Source organism: Suncus etruscus, chromosome 5 (genome assembly GCF_024139225.1).
Source record: "Suncus etruscus isolate mSunEtr1 chromosome 5, mSunEtr1.pri.cur, whole genome shotgun sequence".
NCBI lineage: Eukaryota > Metazoa > Chordata > Mammalia > Eulipotyphla > Soricidae > Suncus > Suncus etruscus.
The window spans coordinates 28,258,419-28,272,606 of NC_064852.1; the positions used below are offsets into that span (position 1 = coordinate 28,258,419).

The 14,188-nt window shown below is 41.2% G+C and overlaps 1 protein-coding gene across 3 annotated transcripts in view; it reads left to right on the plus strand.

The window, feature by feature from the left end:
- Positions 1-13,917, plus strand: part of FAM81A (family with sequence similarity 81 member A) — a 100,461-nt gene extending 86,544 nt beyond the window's left edge. For all 3 annotated transcript variants that reach the window (XM_049773689.1, XM_049773687.1, XM_049773688.1), the window contains exons 7-9: positions 2,173-2,308; positions 5,211-5,403; positions 13,238-13,917. In XM_049773689.1, coding sequence (XP_049629646.1) covers positions 2,173-2,308; positions 5,211-5,403; positions 13,238-13,362 — 454 coding nt within the window. In that variant the 3' untranslated portion in view covers positions 13,363-13,917. The remainder of the gene's footprint in view (positions 1-2,172; positions 2,309-5,210; positions 5,404-13,237) is intronic.
- The last annotated feature ends 271 nt before the right edge of the window (positions 13,918-14,188 follow it).

The window sequence follows — 14,188 nt, forward strand, 5'->3', positions numbered from 1 at the left end:
CTCTCTGGCCCTAGTTACTATTTATTTAAATAAACTCTATTTATTTAAATAAACTCTCTATTTATTTAAATAAACTCTCTGTTCCTTTCTCTTATATCTTTTGGGCACTCCTATAATAAATAGGTTGGTTTGACTTGGGTTTGGGGCCACATCCAGAAGTGTTTAGGAGCTCTGTGCTTGGTGGTTCCTTTTGGTGGTGTTCAGGTGGTGCTGGACCTCTTTGGGGGCCAGAGAAATAGTACAGTTTATACATCTTTTGCATTGCATACTGCAGACCTTTAATTTCTGGCACTTCATATGGTCCCAGAGTGTAGAGCCAAAGGAAGCCCTGAACACTTCAGGGTGTAGTCCCAAGCCCCAACAAACAAACAAACAAACAAAAAAAGACAAACCTGTGCATCTTGCATTTAAAATATGTATTCTGTGTACTGAGCTGGTAATATGACCCAGATCTGCATTTCTTTGGGACTGTTATAGGAATTTTGTTAATTTTCTTTAGTGGCATTCATTCTTTGAGCTTTATATACATTTCTTTATGTCTGCATATTTGGAAGTCTAATCATCATTTCTATTTGTGTGTTTTTTTTGTTGTTGTTTTTTGTTTGTTTGTTTTTTGGGTCACACCCGGCGGTGCTCAGGGGTTACTCCTGGCTGTCTGCTCAGAAACAGCTCCTGGCAGGCACAGGGGACCATATGGGACACCGGGATTCGAACCAACCACCTTTGGTCCTGGATCGGCTGCTTGCAAGGCAAACGCCGCTGTGCTATCTCTCCAGGCCCTCTATTTGTTTTTTTTTTTAAGTTTGCTCTGACAGAGAAAGACTTTAGTTCTAGACTGGCCAGCTAGTGAAGGTGCTGCTAACATAACTTCATGCCCAAGTGATGTAAAAAACTTTTATAATGGTGCCACCAGGAAGCTGTTCTTACCACTTTTACACGTGTCCCAATACCTGAATTCCTCACATAGCAACATTTAGCTGCAGGGAAGACTAGCAGTGGTTGTCACTGGGTTGCTATATATCCTAGTTATGTTGGAGAGTTTCTCATTAGGGAAGAAGAGGAAAACAGACATTACAAACAATGTGAGGGTTTGCCAAAATGTGTATTCACTTGCAATTGTGACTAAGATCACATCTTGTTCTCACACACACTCCTTGGCAACTTCTTAAAATTTTGTAAAATAAGAAAATAATGGGAGACAGGATTTATGGCATGTCATTTTAAGGTATTTAAAAGAGAGAATGAGAGGAATGGAGAGTTTTGTTTGTTTGTTTGTTTGTTTTTCATAATGGTTGGATCAGCAATTTTGAGAGCCTTAGAAAGAACAGAGGAGGGAAAAGCACTCAGGGAGAAACAGGGAGCCTGGGAGAATCAGCAGGGACAGTCTGTCCTCTGATTTTGGGATGTTGCTTGGTGCTTTGAATTGCACAGATTAGCTCTGGCATGGGGCTGGGTCCTGAGGTATCCCTTAGTGATTTCAGCTTTTCAATGGCAGAACATATTATCTGGTGCTTTTCTTGATTTTTCTCCTTTGTTTTTCTTTGTTGTTTTGTGGTTCCAGGCTACCATGCATTTGGTTACAATGCTCACACACACTTGACTATGGTGTGGCAGAGGCTTTACTCTTGTGGCTCTGGGAATTATACTGTTAGTGTTGGGATCATATTTGGTGATGTGGGACAGTGTCAGGAACTGAACTTTTACAGCCTCATATGTGAAGGGAAGTGTTGTACCACTAAGCTTCACTCTCTTGGCCTACGATTCTGGATATCGCCTTCTCATGTTAGTGCGAAGTGCAATTCTAAGAAATGATAAACATTAGGGTCTAAGTGTTAGCACAGTGGTAGGGCATTTGCCTTGCACACAGCCAATCCAGGAGGGACCTGGGTTGGATTCCCAGAATCGCATATGGTTTCCTGAGCCTGCCAGGAGCAATTTCTGAGTGCAGAGTCAGGAGTAATCCCTGAGCACTGCTCGGTGTAGCCCCCAAAACAAATAATCAAACAATAACAACAATAACAACAAACCACATAAGAAATGATAAACATAGAGTTCTGAGGGAGCTTACTTTAATGCTGACCTGGGTATGAGAAAGTTCATAGCTGAGAGTCATGTTGTGTAATGTCATTTTAAAAGTATTTTGTCTTTAAGTTGCTAACTTTCTTATTTTAGATTTAAAGGCACAATTGAGGACCTCAGTAACCAGATTTTATCTGCCCGGAATTGGTTGCAACAGGAACAAGAACGAATAGAGAAAGAACTTTTACAGAAAATTAATCAGCTTTCCTTGGTTGTTCAGGAAAACAGTGTAGGTATTGATGTTTAGCAAGAATTACGTTATTATTTGGGGGGCTGAAATGTTGTTTTGATTTAACAAAAAAAGCTTTAATACTTTCAGGAAAGCTAAACTTAAGACTTTAATAAAACAAGTTATCTATTTGCATCTCTCTCTATTTTTTTGGTGGCAGGGGATGGGGGTGGGTTTGAGCCACAGTTAGAGGTATTCAGGACTTGCTCCTGGCTTCTGGATCAACCCTGGTGATATTTGGGGGGCCATATATGGCACTGGGGATCAAAACAGGATTGGCCACATGCAAGGCAAGTGTCTTAATTTTTGTACTTTCTCTCCACTCCACATCTGCATTTCTTTCTTGTTTTCTGTTTTTAAACCTTATTTATTTAGTTTTTTGGGGGGCCACACCTGGTGGCACTCAGGGCTTACTCATGGCTCTGTGGTCAGAAATTGCTCCTGGCAGACTCAGGGGACTATGTCGGATGCTGAGAATAGAACCAGAGTCTGTCCTGGGTCAGCCCTACTGCTGTGCTATTGCTAAATAACCCCATATCTGCATTTTTTTTTTGGGCCACACCCATTTGACGCTCAGGGGTTACTCCTGGCTATGCGCTCAGAAGTTGCTCCTGGCTTCTTGGGGGACCATATGGGACGCCGGAGGATCGAACCGCGGTCCGTCCTAGGCTAGCGCAGGCAAGGCAGGCACCTTACCTCCAGCGCCACCGCCCGGCCCCTCCCATATCTGCATTTCTAAAGAAAGAAATGAAGCCTTTACCCTAGTTGGCTTTAACCTCATGATCTGGTAAAAACAGTGTTGGTTAGATTTCTCTTTCCAGGCCCTGCATTACCCTCTGAGCACAGTTCATCATGTTAATCAGAACTTACCATTTTATTTATAGCTTCCTTTTCCTTTCCCCTTAGATTCCAACCAAACTGTGATTTGCAGAACTACTATGACTACTATTGCTTGCACACACAGTATCCAAAATCAGTGGGCTCTGAAATTGGTACATGGCAAGCAAATTATTTGGGTTTGGTTATTTAATCATCTTCACCTTTCTCTTTACTTGTACTACCTCCTTGTGGTAGTCTTTTGGAGAGCTACTGGTACAGTTGGCCTGACTCTGCTCTCTCCAGGTGCCCAGCTGTTTTATTGTATATTCTGCTTTAAATGTCAACAAAATCACATAATTCACTATTACCCCAATATTTTAGCCCTCACCTCCAAAGCTGACCTGCAAGAAAGCAAAACAAAAAAACAGAAGCACAAGATTCAGTCAACCAGGTCCAATCCTTGATTTCAATATGGTTCTCTAAGCAGCATCAGGAGTAATTCCTGAGTACAGAGTCAGGAGTAACTCCTGACATAAGCATCACTGGATGTGGCCCCAGGAAAAAAAGCAAAACATAGGACAGGAGTGATAGCACAGCGGAAGGGCATTTGCCTTCTATGTGGCCAATCCAGAATGGACTCAGGTTTGATTCCTGGCATCCATTATGGTCCCCTGAGCCTGCTAGGGACAATTTCTGAGCAAAGAACCAGGAATAACCCCTGGCCATCTCCAGATGTGACTCAAAAACTAAAAACTAAAAAATAGCAAAACATAAAATTAACAACAATCTTACCCCCCAAAAAACCCAAAGAAGTGAGAAGATTTAATATTAAATTTTGATGGGGAGGAGTTTGGGCCACACCTGACTGTGCTCAGGAATTACTCCTGGCAGACTCAGGGGATCATATGGGATGCCAGGGACTGAACCTAGTGAACTGCATGCAAGGCAAGTTTCCTTTCATGTGCTATTGCTCCAACCCCTGAAAATATTTTCTATATGTATACCCCCCCTTTTTTTTTTTGGGTCACACCCAGCATGCTCAGGGGTTACTCCTGGCTCTATGCTCAGAAATCGCCCCTGGCAGGCATGGGGGACCATATGGGATACCGGGATTCGAACCACTGTTCTTCTGCATGGAAGGTAAACGCCTTACCTCCATGCTATCTCGCCAACCCTTGTTTTTTTTTATATCAGAGTTACTGAATGATTTATTGAGATTCTTACTCATACATCTGTTAACTTCTGGAATTTTTTTTCACTTCTGGAATTTTTTGGATAACAGTTTATTTTTACATGTGAACTGATTTAATAATAGCCAGTAAACCCCAGGGTAATTGTGGTTTTAATAAGAGGGAAGCTTATTTTTGTCTTATAAAAAGGATTCTAGATATTGGATGACTTGTCTAATGTGATAACGTGTTAATTCTCAGCAACCCTGGATTCTTATGGCTTATTGCCCTGACAGCCCTATGAGACCTTTGGTCTAATAGTTCTAGGGGGTTGCTAGAATTCTAATATGTCTGAATTCCAAGAATAGAGAAATAAACAAGGGGCCAGCCTATATCACAGTCATCATTCTTAAAATTTTTTTCCTGAAAACTTCCAATCACTTGTACATACTTACATCTCACTAACAAGAAAAATTTGAGGGCCCGGAGAGATAGCACAGCGGTGTTTACCTTGCAAGCAGCTGATCCAGGACCAAAGGTGACTGGTTCGAATCCCGGTGTCCCATATGGTCCCCCGTGCCTGCCAGGAGCTATTTCTGAGCAGACCGCCAGGAGTAACCCCTGAGCATTGCCGGGTGTGGCCCAAAAACCAAAAAAAAAAAAAAAAAAAAAGAAAAATTTGATTATGTGGCACACCAAACTCAAAGAGACAATAGGAAATTCAGTCTTGATTCTGGGTTGCCTTAAGCTTAGGTGATAATTGAGAGTCTAATATGAAGGAAAAGGAGAATGACTATTGGGTTGAACAATATGCAACCTTGGAGATTCATTTCTACAGGTTGTTGTTATATTGTGACCAATGTAAATGCCATGCAGATTTTCCTTTTGGAGCCAACAAATGCAATTCTTAACAGGGAGCCAATGAAAGGGACATGGAGATGAAACTCAGCCAGATGTCAGCCCGACTTGACAAAATAGAAGAGAGTCAAAAGAAGACTATGGATGTGCAGAGAGCAAAACAGGAGGAGAAAGTGCATGGGCGGATCAGCAAGCTGGAGTTACAGATGAACAAGGACATGAAGGAAATGAAAGCAGAAGTTGATGCTGGTAGGCCAAAAAGAAAAGAACATTCATTTGTTGTTCATATTCTTTTTTCTCTAAAAGCCAATTGATTCATAAATTCTACCCTCTCTGACTTAACTCATGGTAATCATAGTGGCATGTCCTTGGCAGATTTTTCAAAAACCCATAGAAGGGACAGATAAGCAAAATTAAAATTGCTCAGCTTGCAACTTTTGGTACATTTTCTTTTCTTTTTCTTTCTTTCTTTTTCTTTTTTTTTATTTTTATTTATTTATTTTTTTTAGTTTTTGGGCCACACCCGGCAATGCTCAGGGGTTACTCCTTGCTATCTGCTCAGAAATAGCTCCTGGCAGGCATGGGGGACCATATGGGATGCTGGGATTCAAACCAACCACCTTAGGTCCTGGATCAGCTGCTTGCAAGGCAAACACCGCTGTGCTATCTCTCCGGCCCCTTGGTACATTTTCTTTTTTGTTATATGAAGATTATTTTGTATTCACAGCAAAGATAAACATGTCTCAAAAAAAAAAATGGGACCAGAGTGATAGCACAACAGTAGGGCATTTGCTTTGCATGTGGCCAACCCGGGATGGACCTGAGTTTGATCCTCAGCACCTCATATGGTCCCTTGAGCATGCCCAGGGCAATTTCTGATCAGAGGCAGGAGTAACCCCAGAGCACCACCAGGTGTGGCCCAACCCCCCCTCACAAAAAAAAAAAAAGGCATGTCTCAGAAAAAAGCCTAAATCTTTGAGAGTTATTTATGTATAGGGGCCACACCTGGTAGTTCTGGGATGGAAGAGCTGGTACGGCCCAGCAATGCTTGGCCCAGAGTGCTCTGGGTCCACTATGGAATGCCAAGAATTAAACTCAGAATTTCATCTGTGGGGAAGGAGTGATAGTACAGTAGGTAGGCACTTACCTCACATGCAGCCAACCTGGGTTCTATCCCCAGCATCCCATATGAACACTGAGCACCACCAGGAGTGACTACTGAGTGCAGAGCCAGGAGTAATCTCTGCACTGCTGGTATGCCCCCTGTCCCCAAACAAAAAGAATGTCATGGGAATTTTATCAATATTGCCTGAGTGCCATCGGGTGTGGCCTCAAAACCAAACCAACCAAACAAACAAACAAAGCAAGAGTCATATATTCCAATTAATTAATTCTAATCCATGAACAAGGGTTGTTTCCATTTCCTGGTTTCTTCTTATATTTCTTTCAATAATGACATACTTTTCACTAAATAAAATCTTTCCTTCCTTATTTTATTGGTTCTTAAGTATTTGATTTTGGAGGACCCAATTGTAAATGATTTTGCTTTTTAATTTTTTCATTTCTAGTTTAAAATAGAATTTTTTTTGTTGTTTGTTTTTGGGCCACCCCCTGGCTATCTGCTCAGAAATAGCTCCTGGAAGGCATGGGGGACCATATGGGACACCGGGATTCGAACCAACCACCTTTGGTCCTAGATCGGCTGCTTGCAAGGCAAACGCCGCTGTGCTATCTCTCCGGGCCCCAAATAGAATATTTTTTATATAGAAATACAACATATTTTTTGTGTATTGATTTTCAGTCTGCTACGATATAGTCTTATAAATTGTTTATAAAAATTGTTTTTGGGGGGCTGGAGAGATAACATGGAGGTAAGACATGCAGAAGGTCATTGGTTCGAATTCCGACATTCCATATGGTCCACCGAACCTGCCAGGAGCGATTCCTGAGCATAGAGCCAGAGTGATGCCGGATGTGACCCAAAAACCAAAAACAAACAAAAAAAATGTTTTTGGTGTGGTGCCTTTAGAGTTTTTTTTATATTATCATCTGTAAGTAATGATAGCTAATTTCTTCTTTTTCAATATGAAACACTCCAAATTTTTTGCATAATTGCTGTGGCTAAGACTTTCAAGTCTACATTGGACATTAATGGTGCTGGACATCCTTGTCTTGTACCTGATTTTAGAGTGATCTTATACATGACCTAAAAGATCTTACAGTGGACTTCCGTTAGCTTTCAGGGTTGTTATTGTTTCTTTGCTATTGAGTATGATATTAAAGTTAATATTGAGTTTAATGTTGTAAGTTTTCTGAAGGGGCTGGAGAGATAGCACGGAGGTAGTGCATTTGCCTTGCATGCAGAAGGATGGTGGTTTGAATCCTGGCATCCCATATTGTCCCCTGAACCTGCCAGGAGTGATTTCTGAGTGTAGAGCCAGAAGTAACCCCTGATCGCTGCCAGGTATGACCCCAAAACCAAAAATACAAAAACAAAACAAAACAAAACAAAAAAAAAAACAATAGGTTTGCCGACTATGGCTTTACTATATTGAGTTAAATTCCTTCTATCTCCATTTGGTGAGAGTTTTCATCACAAATGGGTATTGAACTTTGGCAAAAGCTTTCTCTGCATCTAATAATATCATGATTTTAAGATTTCTTTTTGTTGATGTAATGTATCATGTTGATTAATTTAAATATAGTCACTTATTTTGCATTCCTAAGTGAGTATTAAATCCTCTTTATTTTTATTTATTTATTTTTAAATATCTTTATTTAAGCACCACGGTTACAAACATGTTTGTAGTTGGGTTTCAGCCATAAAAAAACTCCCCACCAAAGAGATAGCATGGAGGTAGGGCGTTTGCCTTGTATGCTGAAGGACAGTGATTCGAATGTTGGCATCCCATATGGTCCCCTGAACATGCCAGGAGCGATTTTTGAGCATAGAGCCAGGAGTAATCTCTGAGCACTGCCAAGTGTGTCCCAAAAGCCAAAAAAAAAAAAAAAAGTACACCCCCCCTTCATCAATGCAACCTTCTTGCCACCAATGCCCCCATCTCCCTCCTCCCCATCCCCTGCCTTGCCTGTCATCAAGACAGGCATTCTATTTCTCTTACTCACTACGATTGTAATGATACCGTGTTTCCCCGAAAATAAGACATCCTCCGAAAATAAGACCTACTTACAGGTTTCCTTCTGGGTGAAATATAAGACATCCCCAGAAAATAAGGCCCCCTAGGCTCTGTCTCAGAATGAAAATTAATTTACTGTAAACAGGTTGCCAGGGTCGCCCCTACTGGTGTCTGTAGGATTCACAGTTTGTCTGGTTTGTGTTGACAACTCCAGTACTACCATACCTTATACAGGTAATAAATTTCCTTTATTTTCATTTAACAATAAATGTGTACTGTATTCTTCTTCATGGAAAAATAAGACATAGCCTGAAAATAAGACCTAGTGCATCTTTGGGAGCAGTATAGTGCATCTTTGGGAGAAATATAAGACACTGTCTTATTTTTAGGGAAACAGGGTAGTTGTTGGTTATAATTCTCTAACAACTCACCAATCTTTGTGATAAGCTTCATTATATGGGCTAGTCCTTCCAGCCTTCATTTCTATTGTCTCTGGGTATTATTACCATACTGTCTTTTATTTTTCTTAAATCCCACAGATGAGTGAAAAACGACTCTGTGTCAATATAAATTCTCTTTAAAAGTTATTTTTTAATTATAGTACTTTTATTTTCTTTGAATTTAAGCACCATGATTATAAACAAGCTTGTAGTGAAGAAAGAACACCCCCCCCCTCCACCAGTGCCCCGCTTCCCCCACCCTCTGTCTATATTTGAGACAGTCATTCTACTTCTCTCACTCATCAACATTGTCATGGTAGTTCTTAGTGTAGTCATTTCTCTAACTGCATTCACCACTCTGTGGTGAGCTTCATATAGTGAGCCAGTCCTTTGGCCTTCATCTCTATCATTTCTGGGCATTATTACAATAATGTCTTTTATTTATTTATTTTTTTCCCATTTCCCTCAGGATCTCATATTTCAGCAATGTTGGAGGGAATGTGTGGTTTTGGAGATGAACTGAAGTTAGCAACATGCAAGACAGACTTCATAATCACTGTCTTCAATGAATCTTAGCATTTACTTTAATTTGTTTTGGGGCCACACTGGTGATGCTCAAGAATTACTCTTGGTTCTGTGCTAAGAAATTCCTCCTGGGGCTGGAGAGATAGCATGGAGGTAAGGCGTTTGCTTTGCGTGCAGAAGGTTGGTGGTTCGAATCCCGGCATCCCATATGGTCCCCCAAGCCTGCCAGGGGCGATTTCTGAGCATAGAGCCAGGAGTAAACCCTGAGTACTGCCGGGTGTGACCCAAAAACCAAAAAAAAGGAAGGAAAGAAAAAGAAAGAAATTCCTCCTGACAGGCTTGGGACACTATCTGGAATACCAGGGATTGAATTTTGCTCAGCTGCATATAAAGCAAACTCCCTCCCCACTATGCTATTGTTCCAGCTCCTTAGCATTTTTATGCTTAAAATTTATTTAAATTTTTATTGATTGATATACTGTGGTTTACAATACTCTTTTTTTTTGGGGGGGGGTCATACCCGGCAGCGCTCAGGGGTTACTCCTGGCTCTATGCTCAGAAATCGTCCCTGGCAGGCACAGGGGACCATATGGGATGCTGGGATTCGAACCACTGTCCTTCTGCATGAAAGGCAAATGGCTTACCTCCATGCTATCTCTCCGGCCCCAGGTTTACAATACTCTTGATGATGGTTTCTCCTACACATAATTTCTTTCTTTCTTTCTTTCTTTTTTTTGGGGGGAGGGGGCCATACCTGGCGGTCCTCAGGGACTACTCCTGGCTCTGCACTCAGAAATTACTCCTAGGGGCCAGAGAGATAGCATGAAGGTAGGGCGTTTGTCTTGCATGCAGAAGGACAGTGGTTTGAATCCCAGAATCCCATATGGTCCCCCAAGCCTGCCGGGAGCGATTTCTGAGCATAGAGCCAAGAGTAAACCATGTGTTGCTGGGTGTGACCCCCCCAAAAAAACCAAACAAACAAACAAAAAGAAATCACTCCTAGCAGTCTCAGGGGACCATATGGAATTGAACCCAGGTTGGTTCCAGTATGGTCACGTGCAAGGCAAAAGTCCAACCAGATCTGTTATTGCTCTGGAGCATATAAATTGATTTTTTTGCCTTTATTTTCATTTTTAAAACTTTTTTTGGTTTTGGGCCATATCCAGAAATTCTCAGGAGTTACTTCTGGCTGTGCACTCAGGAATCACTGAGGAATCATATGGCTTTGGAGACCATATGGGGTGCTGGGGATCAAGTCTGGGTCAACCAGGTACAAGGCAAGCTCCTACCTGCTGTTCTGTCACTCCAATCCCTTGCATTTATTTATTGTATTTATTTAATAGGGACACAATATTAAATAAATTTAAAATTTTGTACCTTCCTCCCTCCCTCCCTCCCTCCTTCCCTCCCTCCCTCCCTCCCTCCCTCCCTCCCTCCCTCCCTCCCTCCCTCCCTCCCTCCCTCCCTCCCTCCCTCCCTCCCTCCCCTTCCTTCCTTCCTTCCTTCCTTCCTTCCTTTCTTTTTCTTTTTTCTCTTAACAACAAACAACAACAACCACCTCCAAATTCTGGGGCCTAACATTTTAGTACTTCTTTGGCCCAATCTCATTCTTTTCTTTTTAACTCATTGTAATTATTATTGAACTAATATGGTTTTTTTTTTTTTTTTTTTTTTTGGTTTTTGGGCCACACCCGGTGACGCTCAGGGGTTACTCCTGGCTATGCGCTCAGAAGTCGCTCCTGGCTTGGGGGACCATATGGGACGCCGGGGGATCGAACCGCGGTCCGTCCGAGGCTAGCGCAGGCAAGGCAGGCACCTTACCTTTAGCGCCACCGCCCGGCCCCGAACTAATATGGTTTACAATAGTGTTAATGTTGATGCTTTGGAAATGCAAAGTTACCACATCACCACTATGAGCAAAATGCCTGAACTTCTTGATGATTCTCCTTAGATCCCTTTAAATTGTCCCATTTCTAGGGCCAGATAAATAGCACAGCAGTAGGGTGTTTGCCTTGCAAGTGGCCGACTAGGACCAACAGTGGCTGATCCAGGATCCATGGTGGTTCGAATTCTGGCAGTTCATATGGTCCCCCATGCCTGCCAGGAGCGATTTCTGAGCACAGAACCAGGAGTAACCCCTGAGTGCCAATCCCCATTTTGGTCATCTCAATTCTGTTTTCAACCCTTAGGACCTAGGACCTGTTTCCATTAGATACTGTCCAATTGTACTTGCTTTGTACAAATGCTTTTATTTATTTGTTTTTTTTTTTTTTTTTTTAATTTTTGGGCCACACCTGTTTGACGCTCAGGGGTTACTTTTGACTATGTGCTCAGAAATCACTCCTGGCTTGGGGGGGACCATATGGGATGTCAGGGATCGAACCACGGTCTGTCCTAGGCTAGCGCTTGCAAGGCAGACACCTTACTTCTAGCGCCACCACTCCGGTCCCTACAAATGCTTCTGCATGCAAGGCAAACGCTTTACTCCGTGCTATCTCTCTGGCCCCATAAATGCTTTTTTGGATGGAAAAGTTTTTTTCTTTTGAAGCCCATTTAAATTTAGAAAAACTGTAAGAATAGTTCAAAAACTCTACCTTCACCTAAATCGACATCAACTGTTAACATTTTAGATATTGACTAAATTTAAATATGTATTTAAATATGTTTTCCTAAATCTCTTGGAAGCAATCGCAGAAATCATAATGCTTTTTTTACCCCTTTGTAATTTTTATACATAAATATATTACAGAGATTATTATAGCAAACCCATCACAGTCTAGGCTTGAATTTCAAATTTCATGTTGTACTTGATTATTCAGCCTCTTTACTGAAAATAGTGCTAAAAACACACACACACACACACACACACACACACACAAAGGGGGCCGGAAAGATAGCATTAAGGTAAGGCATTTGCCTTGTATGCAGAAGGACGGTGGTTCAAGTCCCAGCAACCCATATGGTTCCCTGTGCCTGCCAGGAGCAATTTCTGAGTGTAGAGCCAGGAGTAACCCCTGAGTGTTGCCATGTGTGACCCAAAACCAAAAAACAAACAAACAAACAAACAAAAACAGACCTGTATTATGTGGGATGTCCTGTGTAGCTTGACTCTACTGGTTTCCCTTTAATTAGACGCAGGCTGTGTAGTCTATATATTTTGCTTTGAGATAATGGAGTTTGAACTCCTGGCTCAGGGACCATAGGGGATGCCTGGGATTGATCCAGGTCCATCCTGGATCAGCTGTGTGTAAGGCAAACACCCTAACGCTGTGCTACCACTCTGGTCCCTAAATCACATTATTAAACTAACATTTTATACATTTTATGATCATTCCCACTTTCCTTGCCCTTCTCGCCACTACTTGGTAATCAGATTATAATCTAAAAATGAGAATTCCTCCATGTTTTACATTTATGTTGTGCATTTATTTATTTGGTTTTTGGGGGAGCACCCAGCTATGTTCAGGGTTTAATCCCAAGCTCTGTGTTTAGGAATCCATTTTGGGGATCACTCCTGGCAGTTCTCAGGGGACTATGAAGGTTTTAGATATCAAACCTAGGTTGGCTGCATGCAAAGCAAGTGCCTTTACCCTGGACTATTTTTCCAGCCCAAATTTGTACATTTTAGATAGAAATATGAGAGGTGATGTGTCCTTCCAGATTCTTATTTGGTGGCAGGGGAAGTAGGGACAGAGTGCCTGTTATTAAATTTTCCTGCTATTGGTGACATCAATTTTGATCACTTGTGTGACAGACGTGGTCTCTGTAATCTTTCTTTCTCCTTTTGGAAGTAGTAAGTAACCTAGAGGAAAAACTAAGAAACTATGGAACTGTATTTTCCAATCAGACTTTTTCTTTCATTGTTATAGCTTCCATGAATAATTTTAGCCTGAACCAACCATTATATATTCCATGTTATGGTATTTAATACAGCTTAGTCTCTCACATACCAACTCTTGTGAAATGTATCTCTTCTTCAAGGGTTTACTGCCATCTATGAAAGCATAGGATCCCTCAGGCAAGTTCTTGAAACCAAGATGAAGTTGGATAAGGACCAGTTACAGAAGCAAATCCAGCAGATGCAGAAGCCCGAAGCCCCCATGTGAAGAGAATCAGGATGCAAACCTTATAGGGGACTTCGCTGGTGAGACCAGGAGCAGACCCCTTGGTGGCGTGGCCTTTGCTGGACTGGGAATTGTTCTGTCTGTGGCATGCATGTGCCAGGAAATGGAATTTTCTGGATCTAAGTGTTTACCTTGAGTCTTGAAAACACCCTTTCTTTCAAAGCATTATGTGCAATTTTTAGTAATTTAGTCCACCTTTCTCAATTCAGTGGACTATTCTCTCTCTCCCTCCCTAGATTTTGAAAGCCTTTTATCTCCTTCATTTTATGAATACAAAAAACTTAATGTACAAGTCCCTTCAGTGCTTGACACCCTAACCAAGATTTTACTACTTTTAAGTCAATGTCCTAGTAGTTTTATAAAATCAAGGAGCAAATGAATTGTCACAGGACTGTGTTATTTCTTTCCTTAAAATATGGAATGTCCTGATAAATTAGAATTCGATCTTGGAGTTCATATTTGAATTTTATTATTGTTGTCTGTGTATTCTTTATATTGAATATCTTCCTATGTCTGTTCTGTGTTTTATAAGGGGAAAGAGAGAATCTAGCACTTAGAAAGAGTCCCACTACTTATATAATGAAAATAGTTCAACATTTGATAATTGCCATATTGATTGCCAATTAAAGTGGAGACTATATTTATCTAGAATAATGCAAGGCACACAAAACTTTCAATTGCCTAGAGATGAGAGGTTTTAATATTTAAAACTTTTTAAAGTTATTCACAGCCTGTACAGTAATAGCCATATGCTTAAAAAAATAAAATGGTGGGTAAATAGTCTTTTATTACACAATTTACTGTGTAA